General features: G+C 46.7%; 1 protein-coding gene across 3 annotated transcripts in view; it reads left to right on the top strand.

The window, feature by feature from the left end:
* The window catches only part of FAM219A (family with sequence similarity 219 member A), a 99,312-nt gene that overhangs the window by 68,806 nt on the left and 9,965 nt on the right, over positions 1-20,541 (top strand). For all 3 annotated transcript variants that reach the window (XM_075410566.1, XM_075410565.1, XM_075410567.1), the window contains exons 3-5: positions 15,558-15,660; positions 19,681-19,761; positions 20,127-20,181. In XM_075410566.1, the coding sequence (XP_075266681.1) occupies positions 15,558-15,660; positions 19,681-19,761; positions 20,127-20,181 (239 nt within the window). The remainder of the gene's footprint in view (positions 1-15,557; positions 15,661-19,680; positions 19,762-20,126; positions 20,182-20,541) is intronic.

Raw genomic sequence — 20,541 nt, forward strand, 5'->3', positions numbered from 1 at the left:
GGCAGTTCTTCAAAGCCTCTGGGGTTTGCTATGTGTGCATCAGTGTGCCAGTCCAACAGTGTTGAAGTCATCCAATGACTTCAAGTGGTGGGCTTAATCCTGAGAGATTTCCAGAGGCAGAGTGCCCCATGGGCACCAGCTGCTTTGTTCCTTCACTTGGAGACTTCTGGTTTCACTTGAGGTCGGTCAGATGTGCCTGGTAAGTACAAACTCTCAGAGTGATGCCTTGCCAGGTCCCCAGCACCTTGCACTGTCATTGGTAGATGTTGGTTGACCTCTGTGAAGTCTGTTACAGACGATCAGATTATGGAGCCAATGGTGAATCCTAAGTATGATTTTTCACAAGGCCAACAAAAGTAAGCAGAGTGCATTTAACACTGCAGGGAAAATACAAAAACTATGCAGTCGCTGTCCCAGCCACCGAGGCCTTTCCAGTGAGCAGAGTGTGATAGGTTTAATTCCCAAATTTACCTCTCTGTGTTACGGGGATTTGCTATTGCAAAATGCCCTCACCAGCACAGAAACAGCAGAGGCACTTTGTTGGGGTTTGTTCCTATTCACTGCTTCTAAGCATCAAAATAATGCAATTTACAAGAAGAAAAGACTTTCTGCCTCTGGTTTCCAACACTGTCCTCTCCAGAGGGTTGTGGAAGAGCGACGGCTCTCTGTGCCTTTCCCACCAGACACTGCTGCAGAGGTGATGCCATCAGAGCTGCTCTGACAGCTTTGTCACAGCGTGGTCAGGATAGGAGATGTAGCTTGCTTTTCCTTTTATTGTACTGGGCCCTGGAGACCTGGTAGGAAGAAACCTTGTTTCTGTCATTGGGAGCCAATGTGACTTAATGCACCTGGGGAGCAGAGGCAGGAGACAGAACAATGCCAGCTTGAGTTGTTTTTCTGTCTGTCCTCATTTTTTGTCCCTGTGAGCTCCAAGTCAGGACACATCCCCTCAGTCAGATTGTTGCCTCTGAGATGGCTTTGCCCGGTTGTGTATTGGGTGATTCTTCCTCTCCTTCCCACAGTGCACACACTGGCCAAGGAAACACTCTCTTCAAGACAGCTCCGCAGATCCCATGTCCCCAAATTTTGGCTTAAGTGCCATCCCCGGAAAGGACAAGGCTGTCAGCCCCTGGGCTTCCTCCACATCTCCACTGGTGCTGACCTGGAAAGAAGTTAAAGGGGTTTTGTTCCCCAAAGCTTGGCGTTGCCCTTCCATTCACCTCGCAAGTGCAGCTGCTAGCCGCCACAAAGGCCTGTTGAAAGCAGAGATTGTTTTCTGCCACCCTTTCGCTCTGCTGACAGCTTTTTCTGGTCCTTTTTGAGCACCAAGTTTGCCAGCACCAGTGGAGTGGAGAGACTGGTCATGAAATCTGAGTGTAAAAGCTATTTCTGTTTTGGGTCTTGGCAAGCCAGGCTCTTTGCAGCACGTGTTGCGTGAGAAAGAGATTCCAGGCTTGAGAGAGTCGCTGAACGTGTGTGCGTGTGTGTGTGTGTATGTGCACACCCCACACACACCACGGCTCTTTCATTCTCCGTGCCCTTGCTTGAGCTTCTTGTCTCAGGGGAGCCAGTACCTCATTCACACTCCCTGTCTCCTGCAGACACCCCAGCCCGTGTGTTCAGAGAGAGTTTCTGATGTTGCTTCACATTGAAGTTGTCTTCAGGACAGATAATCCCATCACCCTCATTTTCTGTCCCCAGGGTAATTTGAGATACAGTATGACCTAAAAGATGTGGATGCTTGTATGGAGAGAAATAATGAGGCAAAAAAGATGACAGTTGATACTACTAGCCCTGCATGCAGTTGGTTGGCAATGGAAATATTTGTTCTTGATTCAGAAGAGGTTATGAACAGTTTACAAAAATGCACACCAAAAAGGGAAACAAAGCAAGCTTGTGTCTCTGCAAAGGCTCTCTGAAATCACACCATGCCTTTCAGCTAACAGTCTCCTGCTCTTCACGTCCTTTGCTCTAGATTGGGGTCTGTAGGGTTTGTTCCTTGCACGCTCTGCTGCCCGCCCCACCAGCGGATGTGCAGTACTCAGCCAGCATCTCCCTGCTGCCGTCTCCTCTTCCCTCCCCTTCACCTCTGCATGTCCACCCAGCAGCACCACCTGGCTGAAAGGAAGACAGGTAATTTCTTAGAAAGTCATTTAAAAGGGATTGCAATTAGCACAGACTCTGGCAAAGTTTTCATCAGGGAAGAAAAGCTGACCCTCTTCACTCCACTTTGTCATCATTAAATTCAACCGGCTTTCGCTGTGCTTAAGTATCTGTGCGTACAAGCTAATGGCTGTTGTAAATCTAAATTATTGAAAGGTAATTCGAACTGAAGTTGGAACCAAGAGGAACTGTACATCACTGAAACACCTACCATTTTAGCTGCCTGTACTCCTTATGCACAGTCTGTTTTCTGTCTTAATTCCCTCGGGCAAGGAACTATGTGTTCTATACACAGTCTCTTGTCCCTTAGTGCTATTGCAATAAAGCCTTGCTTGCTGCAACCCTCAGGCTGTTTCTCTCCTCTTTTCTTCTACTCTCACAACACTTCTGTTCCTCTCATCTCACCTCCAACTCCAGTTGGGCAGCCATACAGGCTATATGACAATAAGCCTTATGTTTGTATGCAGTTGCCAATTTTAGTTCACAAATGCATATGTGCCAAGTGAAGCTGAACATGCGTGCACTGTGGCCCAGAACAAGCCTGACCCAGGCATACAAGGGACACAGAAATGATGATGACTCTGGTATTGCTTTTGCTTGTCTCCTCTCTATTCTGTTAGAAATGCCGTAGAAAATCCTTAGCTAATGGTCTTTTGATAAGCAAATCCAAGCTGGGATTTTTCCTCCCTTCAGTACATACAGCTGGCCATTGAGGAACAAGGTAAAAATGTTGGTCTGCCACAATTTCTGCCTTACTGGGTCATCTAGGAGAGTGGGTCAGATAGCGGGGACTCGGCAGCTGCAGTGTTGCCAGCAATCTCATTTAGTGCTGTGGTGTTGAGAGCAGGCAGCTGGGAGGCAGAGTCGGAAACCTCCCCTGCCTGCTGTCGGGGGGAGGTGGGCTCATTTGCCAATCAGTGGGATCTCATCAGGCCTTTAGCTGTGGCTAGACAGAAAAGCATGAGTCTTTGCAAGATTAGTAACATGTGGAGTAAGGTGTAGGGTCTGACATTCAGCGTCTAGGTTATACCTGCCTCCCCTTTGCCTAGACCCCCTTTTACAGCCCCCCCAAAAGCAGTGTTAAACCTCGCTCAAGCCAGCAGTGCTTTAGCACCCATCCTCTCTCCGCTGGGGCTGCCGGTGGCCCGGCAGTGAGCGGCACTGGGATGGCAGTGCCGCAGCTGCAGCCCCGCATGGGCACGCCAGCACCTGACAGCTTGGGCTGGCAAACTGCTGACCATCGTTGTCCCACGTGCTGTCCTGACAGAGGGTGACAAAGGTGTAAAATACATCAGCTTCAAAATACTAAACCATGTGTCATTGACATCAGAGTTCTATATCAAGAACTGTCATCATCTTTATGTGCGCATTAGTGCTATCTTCAGCATGAGTCAGGCTTTGCCTGAGTCCCTTTCAGCTCTCCCTGCCACTGGAATTGCTGCTGCTTTGACAGAGGCTGCAGCTCAGCAGTGCACATGGCTAATTTCCGGCTGTGGGGCTCTGCAGTTTGGGGTGACATCTCGCATCCCCCGGCCCTGCTTCCCCTCCTGCAGCACTCAAAGCAGCTGCAGCCAGCAACCTTGTCTTTCATCTTGTCTTTCAAGCCCCTTTCTCAGGGGTTTTAGCGGGGACAGAAGTTTTCTCTGGCCAGTCCTGTTTCCCTCTGCCATTCAAGGCATGGCTGTGTTTTGCCACCAGTCCATTTGAGAGGTGGAAGGAAAAGGCAGCTGTGAAACCCTCAGCCCCGCATCTGAAAGGAGGAGGACATTAAGGAACATAAAATAGCTGGCAAGGGCAACCTACCATCCCCTCTGCCATCCTTTACTGGCTAACACTGACAGATAGCAGGCCTGCATGAGAAAGGAGACAGGGGATCCCCTGAGGATGGGAAAAGGTTTAATCATTTATGGTTGTTTGGGACTACTATCTGCTCCCAGTTCTGAAGCAGGGTCTGAGATGGAGGAGGAAGGTGGCAGCATCCTGCCCCCTCTGCCAAGGCACCCTGCAAGGAACAGATCGCAGCACCCAGTGAGCCTGATCCTTCAGAGCATGCGGCAAAGGACAAAGCCAGAGATGAAGCCATGAGCTTTCTCTAAACTCTTTGCAAAGAGAAAGAGGAAAGGTGTTCCTGCTCCTCCCTGGTGTGGGCCACCCACCCAAATCCAGATGAGCGCCGAGTGGATATCAAAACGACAGGCTAGGCTCTCTGAAACTGTACTATTGAGGTCTGTGGCTGCCCTAGATAAACCCTGCCTACCTCTCTCCGCACTGTCTGGCGAGGCTTCAGAAGAGAGGAGAGCAAGTCTTTGAGCTGTGTCAGGTACAACAACTGGGCTGCAATGCCGACCTGTCCCCAAGGGCCACCATGCCCTGGTGATCTGGCAGCAGCTCCAGGTGCCACGCTGTCAGCTTTTGCAGGTACTTCTGCAGCAGGAGAGAGAAGTGTCAGGGCATAGCGTGCACTCAAGGGCTCACACAGAGATCCCCCACCCTGCTCCAAGAGGAAATGTATTAAATTAGGGACCACTATCCCTTTGAAATAGGATTCCTGCCAATCTAATTAATGAAAGCTTAATCAGCAGATTGACTAATCATAAACTTATTAAATAACTGCTTGAGCTCTAAGGCTGTTTGTCGAATTTCCAGACAATGGCAGTCTCTCTAAGGGAGAGATCAGGTCAGTAACCCTGTTACAGGAGTGGGTTTGCTGTGCAAGACAGCTCTCTGGCTGAGCCACTGCTGATCCAAGTACCCAGGCATGGGGGGCTGATCAGTTGAATAGCAGATAGAGGCACCCTGGCCTGTACTTATCCTGTTCTCCAACAGAAATTCATGGTAAATAGGCAATTCATCTGGTGAAACAATGCCTGAAAGTCCTCTTCTGGGCAGCAGAGTGCTCTTCTCGGGAGGGCGACATGCTAAATTAGTAACATTCTTTCCCTTTTCCCGGGAAGAAAACAGTATCATACACAGGGCGAAGATTTCTGAAAGCGGGTTGGGGTAAGGAGTATCCATCCATTCAGCGTGTTAACCAGCCTGGCTGCCTTTCTCCATTTGCTTTCATTTTATTAAATAGAAAATACAGAATTTTGTTTGAAATGCATAGGATTGTAGAAACAAAGTGCAGCGGATGATAAAACAGAATGGATCAAACATACAACATTTTGCTGCAAAATCAAATCCAGAAACATGGCTGGGACAGTCAGCTGCAGTCCAGTCCTGGGAACAACGAAAGTCCAAGGGTCCTTTCCAAGCAGGATGCTGGAGTCAGCGAGGTGCAAGTCGCTTCCAAGCTCATGTGCTGCCTGTGTTATTAGCACTTCTGTCCTTATTTGTTTTGGCTACTAGATGGGAAATCAACAAGTCATTCCAAGCAGTGGTTATCTGCCAGCCAGTGAAAGCTTTCCCAATTACAACGTATTAAAAATAAATTAAATCTGTAGTTTATGGAGGCTATAAAGCACATATTCTCTGCCATAGACCAGTCATTTAGTGTGTATTTTAGACTCCTGCAAGCATGAACATTTGACTAAGTGTGTATACAGTTCAAGCCTACTTAAGTCAGCCTCTGTTCAAGTGGTTTTTATATGAATATGCACAGTATGATGATCTCCTGTGTAACCAAAGGCTGCAAGTACTCATCTAAGCAAGTTTGTACTGTTACTCGCCTAAATACACATCACACTTAGTGCGTGCATCAGTGACCTTAATGCTTCTTCAGAGAACATCAGGACCCATAACAAATTTGATGTGGGCACTGCTATTAACTCTGCTTATCTGCTAGATTATGCCTGTAGCATCAGTGATGCTTTAAATGAAGAGAGTTAAATTGTACTTAATAGACTCTTTTTTTCTTTTTTTCTTTTTTTCTTTTTTTTTTTGGACTGCTACACCATACAGCAGGGTCAAGCAAATGGCTTTGACTTAAACATGTGCTCATTTGAGTAGAAATGATGAGGGTTTATTTGCAGAAGTTCTTTCCAGGTGAAATAACGTAATTCTCTCTGTCCCTTTAAAATATGTTAAGGGAGAGAGTAGCTCAGTTTTATGGATTATGTTTTGCAGAGTTCCATTTATAAACTGAAACTGTTTAGCTGGGCTTGTCAGGGTACAAACACTTCACCAGATATCTAACTTTGTTCTCTGGCTGGCAGGAAAAATATTCTTTGAAATGTACATGAAAATACCAAATAAATCCCTTTCTGAAAGTAAATGTGAAAAATAAAAAAAAATACATTTAAATAAAACTGATGGTGTTCATACATTCCAGTTTTGACAGTGATAAATTAAATCTGTATATGCAGTATTTTCAGCCATTAGGAATAAAAGTCTCCATCCTTAAAAATTAAGTGAAAAAGCACAGGCTGAATCACAACAAAATGCCCTTGTGATCTGGGAGCTGCGACAATAGATGCCTTTGATATCAGTACAGAAGGATGTTCAGAGATGAAGAGAGATGAATTGCTGCCTGCTGCTACATAGCCGCAACCTGTCTAAATAAAATGGCTACAGAGACAGCTCAGGCCGAGGACTGGGAGCCAAGAATCCCAGTTGTCTGCTCCCCTGCTGCCACAGATGCTGTACATGGCTTTAAGGTAAACCAGTTCAATAGCTTCTAATAGCTTCTCCTGGCAGTAAAGCACAACTTACTGTTTTACAAAGATCATTCGCAATTATGTTGTGCCACAAAGAGGTAAAATGCTCTGTGTTCAAAATAGTAATTTTTTTCCCTAAAGCATAGAGCCATAAGGTTTTCTTTGCTAGACAGCTGACTGCACTGGATGCCCTGCTGTCCTACATGTCCAAGCCCAATAGTGGATATAAACAGAGAAGTCGTTCCTTCCTGTAATCACAGGAGGGTCAGATAAATGAGCTTTGGGGCTGGGATAGTGTTGCTAGCGTATGTGGAGTTGCTGGAACATAAAGCCACTTTTGGAGATGCTGGTGATGTAAGTAGATGATAACTTTGATTGGGACCAGAGCTTTCCTTTACCTGTCCGCCTCTGTGCTAAGGATTAATGTGGCATTTAGGTTTGGTGTGTGTTTTCTGAAGGGAAACGCAAAAAGTGACATCAGCCAGGCCATCAGAAACCGCTCTGTGTCTTGTGCAGGCAGCGCTTTAGGGGAGCGTTACCCCAGAATGAGCCCTGCGTTGTTGTGAATGCAATGCACTGACTGCATTTTGTAGTAGCTCCTACAGGAGAAGTGAAGAGCTGCATGCTTGAATAAAGAGATGCAGACATCGTCTTTATACTGGTCATTAGCTGTTCTTTGTCTGGTCAGGCTTTCTTGGGAGCTGAAGGGAGCTTAAAACTACTCAAAGCCCATTGGTGTTTGTGACAGCTCTCAGCCATGCCAAAGGGACATAGCAGCAGCCAGATCAACAAAACATAAGGAAATGCAGCTACTTGGATGCTTAAAACCTGGTACAAGAGGGACCTTGGAAGACAGATTTATATGCCTGCTCTTGCCTAGCCAGTTCTCACAATTAGACGTAGTTCACTAATTTCCCCAAGTTTAGCTGGGTCAGCAAAAATAATGTACTTCAGCTAAAAATACTGTGTCTTGCCCAAGTCAGTAGTTGGGTGACTTAGCTGTCTGACCCTTGCTCATCTGAACAGTCTTTTCTGAAGCTGGGTGAAACAATCCTGATTCAGATGGCCTGTCCTGAATAATCAGTGCTGACACCCAGTGCATCTCAGCTTGAAACCATATTCTCTATATTCAGAGCAGGGGTCTGGCTGCAGACAGAGCATTTTTGTTTCTGCTACCCTTGTTTAGTAAAAATCGGGGTTTTTTTGCCTTGCTTTCCAAAGCAGGGAGGCACAGCCATCAGCTGCACTAATGCCACCACATGGTCACACTCTCCAGATCTCCCTGGGGAGCACAGCCCTTACTAGGATCAGTGTGGCCCCAGCACACAGCATGCTTATACCTCCCTTTCTGTACAGCCTGCAGGCAAAGCCGCTATTGATGTACGTACCCTGAAATCTCTCCAAGAAGTGACACAGTCCTCGCTGACAAATACTCTCTGTCAGAGGTGAAAGGTAGTGAAGATTTCAGTGTTAACTAGATGCATGCTAATGTCCCCAGGCTAAATGATGCAAGTGAACTGAAATCAGGACTTGGTCTTGAAGTGGAAGTTGTAGTCAGCACTTCATTCTTTCTCCCTCTGTTTGCTCACGACTCTGTTTATCCTTCAGCGGGATCTGAACAGACAGATTAATTTTATTTACTGTGTAATTCCAATTCTCAGCTTGCTTGAGAAGGTAGAATTCATCAGGGAACCACTGCAATCCTCAGCATTTGAAATGGTTTGGCTGACTGTGGGGGCAGAGAGGCAAATACATCCCAAAATCTCATCTCGTAGGCCTTGGAGATGGAGAAATACAACTCTGTCAAACCAGATGAATTTGTCTTCCTGCTGCAGCAAATCCCATGGACCCACACTGCACTGTCCCCATCGCAGGAAGCTCCGTCTCCTCCTGGTCAGGCAGGTTCACAAGCAATTGAGTTAGTGAGGTTCAGCCAGTGGCTCTCACCAAAGAGACGGGAGCAGTCAGTGTCTGCTTCCAGCCCGCAGTGCAAGGGAAGCAGATCAGCCTTGTCTGCCACTGAATGGCGTTTGTGCCGATCAGGCTGCCTCAGCTGAGCGAGATGCACGTAGTCAAGCATGATGGCAATGAGAGGCGATGGCATCCTAAACCACTCTCCACTCACTGCTGTCTGACCATAGCCAGAGTCACTCACTATCTTGGGACAGAGGAGAACTGTGGATTGGGGCGGGGGGAGGGACACGACCCTCCAAGTAGCTCTTCAGCATACTACAGGGTGATGTTCACCAAATTCCTGGGTTGTCTGCCTTGCTGGATACCACAAAAGAAGCAGCTCTGCAGGAGAGTGAAACATATGGCTACTTCTGCCATTTCTGGTTTGGAGCAGAGTGCAGGCAAAACCAATGCCCCCTTACACAGCAACATGTACCAAAGAAGCTGTTTAGCATTTCACTTTTAAAAAATAAGAAAAAGCTATTAAAACTGGTTATGATTTAATTTAAACACTGAAACAAGATGAGTAATTGTAAGGATTTATTCAAGTCTGATTTTTAACGTAGACACATTCCTGTTAGGTCCATTCGGCTTCACATGTTCCATTACTACTTTCTCTCATCATAAAGCAGCTAGACATATCCAGCCAGCTACACAGGCAACCATTTTAAATTGCACTAAGTAATACAGCAATGCTTGAAATAATTTATTAGGGCTGTAGCTGTTCCCAGTGGTAAGTGGAGAATCCAGCGCCTCTCAGCTTAGACACGACTTTCTCTGACAGAGGTTCCCTGTGGGAGTGTGCTTCATTTGTCAGCATGCAGTTATTTGCCTGTCCTTGGATGCATCCTAAATCAGGCAGGTGAAAGCACACCAGGGCAGGGACGGTTTGCTGAGTGCTTGGCATGCTGGGGCACCATCTTGTTGAGGACCTTTGCGTGCAGCTATAATACGAGATCACTCCAGACAGGGTGTCAGGCTGGGCCAATTATGGTATGGATTGTGTCTGCAGCATGTTTTTCTTTTGCTGCTTTACACTTAGGTGTTATTACTGCCATACTGAAAGCTCCATGGGCTTCTTTGGCTGTCATCATGTCACCAGTGGAGCTTACCTTGAAGCAGCACTTGGAGCAGATGCTGAAGAGTTCATATAGGGTCAGCAAGCAGAACAGGCTAGTGTGAGGCTAGCAGCTTGCTTGCTGAGCAGATTCATCTTCTTTCTTTAAATGATTTTAATGTCATAAGGGAACAGTGTCGTAAAGATGAAGTGACAAGGTGGACAACAAAGGAGGGGTGAGACATGGTGTGGTTGGCAGGTCCAGATAAAGGGCTGTGCCGCATGCTGTTCAGAACAGTATAATGGCGTCAAAAGGATCTTGGACCTCCTCCTCACATACACACACACACGTGAATGCACAGATGTGTTCCTCTTCTGACACAATGTCCGGGATGAGCTTAAGTGGAACTGGTGCAACCAAATTCCTCAGTGCGTCTCAGGCTGACAGCACAGCTGTCTGTGTTCTCCAAGCTCTCCACTGAAACAGAAGCTAATGCTACCTTGCTCTGTTCAAGCATGGAGCCAGGTAGATTACCAGTGCTGGGTTGACCCTGGCTGGATGCCAGGTGCCCACCAAGCCACTCTGTCACTCCCACTCCTTGGCTAGACAGGAGAGAGAAAATGCAACAAAAGCTTATGGGTCAAGATAAGGAAAGGGAGATCACTCACCAGTTACTGTCATGGGGAAAACAGACTTGACTTGGGAAAATTTGTTTAATTTATTACCAATCAAATCAGAGCAGAGTAATGAGAAACAAAACCTAAATCTTAGAACACCTTCTTCCCACCCCTCCCTTCTTCCCAGGCTCATTTTGACTCCCAATTTTCTCTATCTCCTCCTCCCAAGCGGTGCAGGGGGACAGGGAATGGAGTTTGCGATCAGTTCATCACACAATGTCTCTGTCGCTCCTTCCTTCTCACACTCTTCCCCTGCTCCAATGTGGGGGCCCTCCCACAGGAGACAGTCCGCTATGAATTTCTCCAACGTGGCTCCTTCCCACAGGCTTGCAGTTCTCCACAAACTTCTCCAATGTGGGTCCCTCCCATGGGGTGCAGTCCTCCAGGAACAGGCTGCTCCAGCACGCGTCCCCCACGGGGTCACAAGCCCTGCCAGCAACCCTGCTCCCGTGTGGGCTCCTCTCTCCATGGGGCCACAGGTCCTGCCAGGAGCCTGCTCCAGCACAGGCTCCCCATGGGGTCGCAGCTTCCTTGGGGCATCCACCTGCTGCAGCGTGGACCTCCTTGGTCTGCAGGGACACAGGCTGCCTCATCATGGTCTTCTCCAGGGACTGCAGGGGAATCTCTGCTCCGGCACCTGGAGCACTTCCTTCCCCCTCCTCCTTCACTGACCTTGGTGTCTGCAGATTTCTCACTCCTGTCTCTGGCTGCAAATGCCCTTACACAGTTTTTTTTCTCTTTCTTAACTGTGTTATGCCAGAGGTGCTACCACCATCACTCTTGGGCTCGACCTTGACTGGTGGCAGGTCCATCATGGAGCTGGCTGGCATTGGCTCTGTTGGACATAGGGGAAGCTTCTGGCAGCTTCTCACAGAAGCCACCCTTTTGGCCCCCCTGCTACCAAAACCTTGCCACACAAACCCAATATATTACCCAACACAGCAACCCTGCTAATGTCAGACAGGATCTTCAGACTCCTGGTTGAGCATACTTCTTATGTTAAAGGCACATGCAGGCTGCTTCACGCCCTCCCAATCTCCTCTGCTCTATCCTGCTTCTTCAGGGAAGAGTCTGTCTGGAAAATTATTTAAAAGCCAGCAGGAATCTGTGTTCGGTTAAAGCTGTCTCTCCTCCAGCTGTACCAGCCCTGCTGGTATTGCTAGTGATTGCCTGTTGACTCTGCAAGCCGTCATACCTGTACTCCCAGTGTACTCACTCACCCGTAACCATTTCATGGGTGTGAGTATTTCACTAGGTACAGCGGTAAAAAGTAGAACAGCCAAGTAAAATGAAAGCTAAACAACTCATTTCAAATACTTGCAAATGCCATGTAAAGAGCATCATTGGAGCTCTGCTGTTATATAGCTCTTTTGCTGCCGGTAGTTGGTGATTTCTCTGAAGCAGCTGGAGAGCAGCCTTGTTTCATTCTGGCTTCCCCATCTCTAAGTCTCTGTCCTTCACCTCGTATTTCTGCTGTATTAGCTTTTCATTGATCATCCAACAGCAAACTCACCAGACGCAAAATAACTAGTGGCTGGAAATCAGTCTTCTGTTTTTTTAATTTGTTCTTTTATGTCCCACTTTCTCTGTATGTGGCCAGAGTGCCTGTTAACCGTTCCTCATTCTTCTGGTGCCCAAGAGTTGCCCAGAGTTAAGCAGTTTTGTAGGGTCAGCATTGATTTTCCATGAAGCTGCATTGCCTTCCTGGAAGTTCACTGAATGTACTGGAATGCTGCAGGCAGCGCAGACAGTTATGGACATGGAAACCCTTTGCATAGCCAACACCAGAAACCACCACGTGCTGGGGACAGGCTATGCCTATCGCTTCTGGTGGGACTGTGCCCTTAATGTCTCAAGCTACGCAGCAGCCTTGATGCTGGGGGAGACGTGAGAACACAGGTCTCATCTAAGTCCAGTGGGCAATACTTGACTACCATGCCAGAGAAGAAATAAGAAAAGAGCATCTTAGCTTTTCATTCGCTGAGAATTGTCCAGATGCATAGTTTCCAGGTTTCACACAAAGGTTAGCCCAGCTGGGTTGGTGGAGGCTTGTGTTTTTAGGATTCATGCTCATGTAGGTATAGCATCAGGCAGACTTTAAAGAAAAATACTTATCAGGGCTAGGCTGTGGTTCCTCCTCTCACCTTGTCTTTACTGTGCTGGTTATGTGTCTGATCATGGCTGCTGTGAGAACTACTTTAATTTGTGAAATTACAGGGATTTGTTAAAATGTTGGACCCTGAAAGTAACATCTTCAGAAGTGCCTAAATCAGTCACATTTCTAAAAAGAGCTCCAGTACTTAGAGCTCGGGAACCTGGCTGTCAGACAAACATCTGAGGGTGAAAAGCAGGTGAGCTGGAAGGCAGCGAAAGAGCTCACTACCTAGAAGTAGGGTTCACAAACTCCACCTGCTACACCAGGAGGAAGCATCATGCAGAAAACGGGCATTGCAAACCTCCTTACCCCATTCTGATGGACCTGATGGTTGGTGTGCGAGGCTTTAATTTATAGCCCAGAATTGCTTCAAGAGATTGCAAAGTTCCAAAAGCTCGCTAGGGTGATGGTGGAATTAGCAGTAGTTCGTAGTACTAGTAAGGCTCAAATACTAAGTTTCCTTGCCTCAAAGCCTGATGTGACTCATGCACATCTCCACCACCTTCCAGAAGCTTGTCCTAACACACCAAGGCTGAGTAGACCTCCTGTTCCCCCAGGAAGCCATTGCATTTTGGCCACCAGGGACTCAGGATTCATAGTATCCAAGAGGGAGATGAACTGTTGGTTCACGCTTAAGAAATATGGCTGGGGTCACAGGCATGGATGTTCCTGCTGCACTTACATTGAGTTGGGATCGTTCACTCCAAGCCACTAAAGAAGTGAAAGAAGGGGTGAAATAGGAGATCTTGTGTCATTCAGACCCATACGTTGCACTAGGACTCAGTAATAGCACAGAAATAGTCACAGAGAGACCTGCTGGAGGAAGAAGACAGTGTAAGTCCAGATTCATCAGCCGAACGAGTTACCAGAGTTGGAGAAGAGCGTTGGTGCTTGTACAGAGCAATCGAAAGAAAGCAGAGAGTGCCGGTCCATTTAAAAGGCTCAGGCAGGCCTTAACTACCTTGACAGAAAATGAAACCTGTGACCTTCTTTCTGAGTCAGATGCCTTTTGTGAATTATACAGCCTCTTACAGCATTGGCAGCTTGTCTCAGCGCTGTGTATTAGTGGTCAGTGCTGGAGCTTCTGGTATAGATGGGTGGAAGTTTGGTCATGTTTAAGCTTGTAAACATTTGCCTTCATAAAACCCCACTTTATCCTTCGGTGTCTGAATAGCAAAATTCACATGGCCTGCAAAATACCAGCCTTTTATTCTGGAGACAGAGCTAACTAATGCATTTGCAAGTTCCAGTCCTGAGAAATTACTCTGACTGAAGGTTTTGACTTGGATGCTGTATCAGTCTTTTTGTTGCTCATGCCAGAGAGAGTTACTTACCTGATCCTTTTCCTGCCAATTTCAATGAGCGTTTCTTGTCAGCAGGAGCAGGGCTGGGCATGGTTTGTAGCAGTATATACTCCTCTCTGCAGGTTCCTCATCCGCGCTCATCATCATGATCTCTAGGCATCTCTGCTGCTTACTTGTCTCTGAAGAAAGGCAGCCTTGGACATGTGTGCTAACACAGGACTGCTCACACCTGTGTGGAAGGGACAGAGTTGGCCCACTTTGCACTTGCACAGCCTGAGTCAGTATGCTGCTTTTCCACGACAAGTGGGAAAAGATGCTTTTCTCTCCAAGGGGAATGAAATCTGCAAGAGAAAAAAGTATATCGGCACATTTCACACACCACAGGGGAAGCAGAAGCAAAACAAATTCGCTATTCAGGTTCCTCAGCAAGCAGTCTGGTAAACTCCTATTACTCAGGCATGCCATCAAAATACTTCCCAACATTTTCTCACATTCTGGAGAACGTTTTTATCTGGTCCGTTTCCTCCCTTACTGGCCCCACAGTGAACTTTTCCCTGTAAGCCGTGCCTGGTGTTGTGGGTTGAGGTTGGGGCAGTCAGCTCAACTTTTGCGGCTAATGGCTAACTCAACCCAACTGATTTCCTTAAAGAAACAAACAAGGACTTTGAATCAGGAAACTGAGTATCAGTTACATGAAAACCCATCATCGATAGCCTCCTATCCCTGCTGGAGGTAGAGCTGTATTAATACAGCACAGACATTGCATACCTGCAGAAGGCTGAGCTTTAGGACCTGATTTCTAGTTGTGATCCAGTGGTGAGAAGTTATTAAGAGAAATAGTCTCTCTTAAAGGAGAAGCTAGTGTAAATCCCCTCTTGCACTGAATACATAAAGAAAGCTTGACATACTGTCGGTGTTCTAAGGTACATTTCAGCAGCGAGTAGAACGCACTGAAAATTTAAGCAAACAATTTGCTGTTTAAAAATACAGCTGCAAAATGTTTCACTTTTTAAATAAAGAAAGCAAGCTCCCAAGAATTAATGTGTTCATCACCGACTGCCAGGAGGAGAAGCAGGGAAGGCAGAAACACTTTCTGCTGTAGGGTGTGTTAGTGTGGTGAGCTGCTGTCTAGGGGAACAGTAATAACTCAGGCCTGGTGTCAAGCTAAGCTGCACTAACACTAAATGATGATGCTGCTTTAATGGAGATGCTTTTTGATCCCCAGTGGGCCCCTCAGCAGCAGCCTCAGAGGGGGAGAGGAAAAGGTAGAAGGGTAAATTCCCTTGCCCGGCACAAAGCACAGTCTTAGGGTCTGTGCAGCAGCCAGGTTCAGATAGAGACAAGGTCTCTGCCCTTTCTCTGCCTCAGCTGGGTCTCATCCAGAAGGTTGTCGACCACCTTAGTGTGGCATTGTCAACAAGCTGCTGTGAGTCAAGGGGCATTAGTTTTAGCCTCTGGTGACCTTGGAGGCAATGGGACACAGCTCATCCAGCCTTTGCAGTGCCCCTCTTTAGGAAACAGAGAGCTCATGTCCTTTGCTATTAATTCTGCTATGCCTTTTGCTGCTATCAAATCTGGGTTTCTGTAGCTGTATGGTGGCCAGCTAGGCTGTTGCCCTAATTTTGCTTTTCCCCTTTGTATCCCATATGCAGAGAAGCAGAGGGAGCTGGCTCGGAAGGGCTCCCTGAAGAACGGCAACATGGGAAGCCCAGTTAATCAGCAGCCCAAGAAGAACAATGTGATGGCACGAACAAGGTAAGGACTGGAAAAGCACTCACTCAGCTGTGCTCTAAGCTGCAATCCCTAATGGCCGTGGGATGGGTAAGGACAATGTTCATTGCCATTCGCCTACTGCCAAACACGCTGCAAGAGCAGTGATGTTCCTTCCTGGAGCTGGCACGCCCAGATGAGCCGTGCTGTGATGCAGGGACAGCTGAGCCCAGGACCAGTGACAGTGCAGTCTGCATGGGGCAGAGGCAGCCCAGCCTGGTCGAAATCAGGGGTTTGATACAGCTGTCTGGTGTGTTCGGGGTAGCTTCATGTAACATATAATCCTCCCAGTGGGAGAGGTACGATGCTGCTTCATGTAATGCAGACTGGTTTAGAGCTTAGTTCTGCCCTGGCTGCTTTTATCACAGTAGTTCCCCTGCTCCTTTTTGATAATGACCACTTCCCCATACTGGTTGCCTTAGTGAAGGCTTGTAAATAATCCATCTCTGTGTTCTTTGCTATATACCTCCTCTGCACTTTGGACAGCGCGGTCATACTTTGCTGGAGCTGCTTTGGCACATCTCTGTATGACAGTACCAGGCACTGCTACAAACTGCTATAAAAAGATGTTCCTAGCTGAATACTTTCTTTTAGAGTATTTCTTTTTTTTCCACGCAAGCTTCAGTACACCAGTGTATTACTTACCTGCATTCGGGAGGCAGGAGCCCCCCTGAACCCGAGGTATTGCATACTTTGCGTGCTGCCAGAAAGGTGGCAGTTTTTAGTGCAGGACCTCACTTAAAATGACAGAAAAATCTGCATGAATGCTGGGTGTTTACTGATGAATGGAAAAGTTGCATGGATTACCATATATTAAGTAGAACAGGAGCTGCAGGTCAGACCCTGTCTGTATGCAACACATGGACCAGATGAGGTTCCTTGTTCACATTAATTCCCAAAACCCAAAACAGTAGTCATAAATCATGCCAGGACTTTGTCAGTTTTCATTTGTAGGCCCCTGCAATGCTGGTGGAATACACTGCTTTGCTCCCTGCTCTGTGTTTGGTTGCTGAGACCGTAGAAGGGAGCCAGGGCCTTCATGGCAGCAAGAAATTCAGTAAATGCTCTCAGCTGGGTTTTCATGCCCACTGCTCCTCCTTGTCTTCCAAATACAAGCTAGAAAGACTTGGGTTTTTTGGCAGTAGGCTGAATGCTAGCTTCCCAAGAGGAGTGGTAGCAGATTTGCTGCTTGAGAGATTCAGAAAAACTGAAATTAGCAGAGGAAGATGGTAAGGGAGAGAAGATGGGATAAATACAGATGCCTACCTGTAAAATTAGTGACTTGTGCTTGGAGAGGTTGTTGTGTCCGAACTGCTGATTGGGAAGAAGAGTGATTTGAGTGGGGAAGAGCAGAGCAGTGACACCTATTGACAAAAGCTTTTGAACAGCCGGCTCAGTTTTATTCCATTTGTGGACATCTGAGCACTGTTCAGAGGACCCCTCCACAGCCAAGCATAGCCTGCTTTTCTAAGTTACTTTTCACACAGCCTGTAGAAGCATTCCTTGGGATGTGCAAAAGAGAGGTTTGCAGCCATTGCTTCAGTAGCAGATGTAGCCAAGCTCCGTAGTTCCCATGTAGCTGGGAGATGTCTGGCACAGGGTCTCACCAGTGCAGGTCTCTTCATCCCCCAGCTCCTGTGGCTTTCTGGGAACTGAGCTGCACCATGAGCACAGCCCCAGTAATACCTCGGAGTGGTTCAGTCTCTCTTGCCACTGACAGGGCAATCCCAGGAAGGCAGAAATGCCAGAAGCTTGTTCAAGCAGCTTCTTTTCACAGTAGAACCGTTGCACTATAATGGGAGATACTCCAGTGGGATACACTGCAAAAAGTTCGGGTTATGGTTTAAGTCTGAACTGTTGGCTTCCTCTGGTCTCTGCTGGAGGAGAATAAACTAAAGCCATTTCATCCTTTTTAACCGTTGTGCTGTTCTCATCAAATATCTTTTCCTTTGTTCAGGCAAACCACATTGCCTCTCCTAGCCTCTACTCCACCTCCTCCTCCTTCCCCAGGGCTTCTGTTCTTCTGTATTATCTGCATGAATTTCTGACATCTAGCCTCTAGTACCAGCTTGCCATCACCATTTAGTCTTCTCGTGGGGTAAGGGCACAGCCAGCCTTAGAGGTGAAAGGATCTGGATCCATAACACGCTCAGTCTCCCTGAGAGCAAATAAAATGTGAACAAGGTTGGTGTGATGCTGGCACACTTGCTACAAGCACAGGCAGAGCCCACAACACCATCTGCACCACGTGGGCACAGACAGATCCACTCTGAGGACAACGTAAACGCAGATTTGTGTCATAACATGCTTCATGTTAAGTGAGCAAAAACACCAAGACGAAGCTAATACTGGGACAGCTGCGGGTGAAAGCAGGTACAGCTGCTACCTGTCTTTGTTCCAAGGACAGTGGGAAGTGAAAATACGGACAATTGGTATGCAGGGGAAAGACTTAGATGAGGGGCAGAGACATTATCACAGTTTTTGTCTGTTGCAGAAAAATTGAAATTCTGTGTTATGAAGAAAAAAGGCATTTGTCAAGAAAAAGATGCAGTGGTTTTTGGTTTTTTTTTAATCAAGTAAATAGCACCACAAAGGGTTCTTCTCCTAGATCCTCTGATAGTATTTTGTTTGATGAGTATATATGGAGCAGTGACTTGAAAACTGGAGAGCAAGAATGGAAGTCAGTACTTCTGATATCTATGTGGGCAAGCTGCTGCTGCCAGATCACAGCTTCACTTCCAGACCTCTTTGCTTCTTGACTTCCTTCCTACATGCTGCAGGAGTAGAACAACCATCCCAGCGCTGTAAGAAGGGGTATTGAATTTTGCAAGTGGATCCTGTTTTCTTCAGTCCCCTGGTGCAGCAGGTTGGAAGTTCTGTGTCAGTTTTAAAATTAATTTCTTTAATCTTGCATTTCAGTAAACACCCTAAGAAAATGCAACTAGTCATAAACCTATATATCTACTTTGTGATAACATTTGATATATTTCACTCTCCCTGAGCCTGCCCATCTTCAGTGCCTGGCAGGCCTTTGTATTACTAAAATTGTAATGGCTTCCTGAAATTTTCTGAGAAGAAGCAGAAAAACATTTCAGGTACTTGGAGAGCAGTTAGAGCATGCCTGAGGTGGATTATCATCGTTAGATTTACATTTTCCAAACAATTAGTAAAGCATCATTGTGCGTCATTGTTTGTTGTTAAAGACCAGTTCTTCATTTGGGAGAAAACCTGAGTTAACCCACAGAATGAGGAGATTTTCATCGCTCCTACGGTTCCCGCTCACTCAGTTTGGTTGATCATATTTAAATATGAACTAAAGTCTTTGTGCAGTTTTGTGGTTACAAGAACTGTGTTGTGAACTAGATACCATAGTATTAGTGTATTTTCCTTATCCTAGAAGCTCTGAAGCCTGTATTCCACTTCACAAGCTCCCTCACACAGTTAAAGGTGCAAAGTCATCGTCAGCCTTTGTAACGCTTCTGATGAAGTGAAAGTCATTATAAAATAATGGGATTTTAAAAGTGCTAGTCTGACTGGGCTCTTACGCCATACCCACCAGTTCATATTTCTCATATTGCTAAATTTAGGACTGAGATCTCAGAAGTGTTGTGTTGGCGGGTGATGGGTAGGGACTCATGCTAGTGCCGTGTACTCATTGCTAGGAAAAAAAAAAGCAACACAAAAATGAGCAATCTGATACGACCAGCAGTGCCAGTCCAATAGGTTCACTAGAATGAAGCACAGAGTGTCCCAACGATTTTTTCTTCCAGGAAGGAGCATGTTCCCAAGGTATGTCCAGCGTTCATACCTACGAAACTGCTCTAAACTACCCAGAAATGCAGCTCAATTCCTCTGAATTGCGCCCACTGGAACGCCTTCACCAATAAAGGAGGGCTTGAAAGGACGTGAAATTGGGAAAGCCTAACTATTGTATAGCTTTCCCCTAGACTGTGTGTGGTACTGAGCTTCACTGTGTGGTTAACATACAACATTTAATTATTTCAGGCTCGTCGTTCCCAATAAGGGCTATTCGTCATTAGACCAGAGTCCAGATGAAAAGCCGCTGGTAGCCCTGGATACAGACAGGTATGCAAAGTGTTAGTAAGGCGATATACGTTATGGTGCAAGTGAGGTTTCATGCCAGAGTGTAGCACTGAAGCTAATTCCTGCTGAAACCACTATTGCAGGCTGCTCTCACTCTTCCTTGCTGTGCCCTTTGGCATGTGCTGTAACTGGTATGTGTGTGTAAACAAATAGGAAGAGATGTGAGTAAAGAGCAATGTGATGGAGAGATCTGAGGGTCACAGATGAAAACTGCTCTTCAGGCTCCCTTGATGTAACTTCTCTGTGCCTCACGGACAGCGTCATGGCACGAGAAAGATAGGGCTAACCAGGGAATACAGGTCTCCCTAACTGTTTCCTTCTTTGCTGTGTCTTGTCCTTCCCTGCAGTGATGACGACTTTGACATGTCCAGATATTCCTCCTCGGGATACTCATCAGCTGAGGTGAGTTATACTCTCTCCTGCCATCCTTGCCATGAATGCCAATAGTAGAACAGCCAGAAATGAATTAGAGTGGCATTGCACTGCCAGAAATGGCCACACAACTAATTTCCAGTGGTGTAGACTCTGTGACTCTAGAAGGGGCCATGGCAGAAACTGTGTCATGTTTCTTTCTTCCCTGATGATCCAGTTGGCTCCATCTCCGCACTGCTGTGGCACAGAGATCTGCCCGTCGGCTGTTTTCACAGCTACCTTTGGCTTCACTCAAGCTTTTCCCAATTCTGCTTAGTCCTGCACTGTTGGCCCATGTGGTGCAAAAGCATCAATTTGTCTGTCGCACCAGCTCAGCAATCATGTGCTTGC

The sequence above is a fragment of the Opisthocomus hoazin genome, chromosome Z (genome assembly GCF_030867145.1).
Source record: "Opisthocomus hoazin isolate bOpiHoa1 chromosome Z, bOpiHoa1.hap1, whole genome shotgun sequence".
Taxonomy (NCBI): Eukaryota; Metazoa; Chordata; class Aves; order Opisthocomiformes; family Opisthocomidae; genus Opisthocomus; species Opisthocomus hoazin.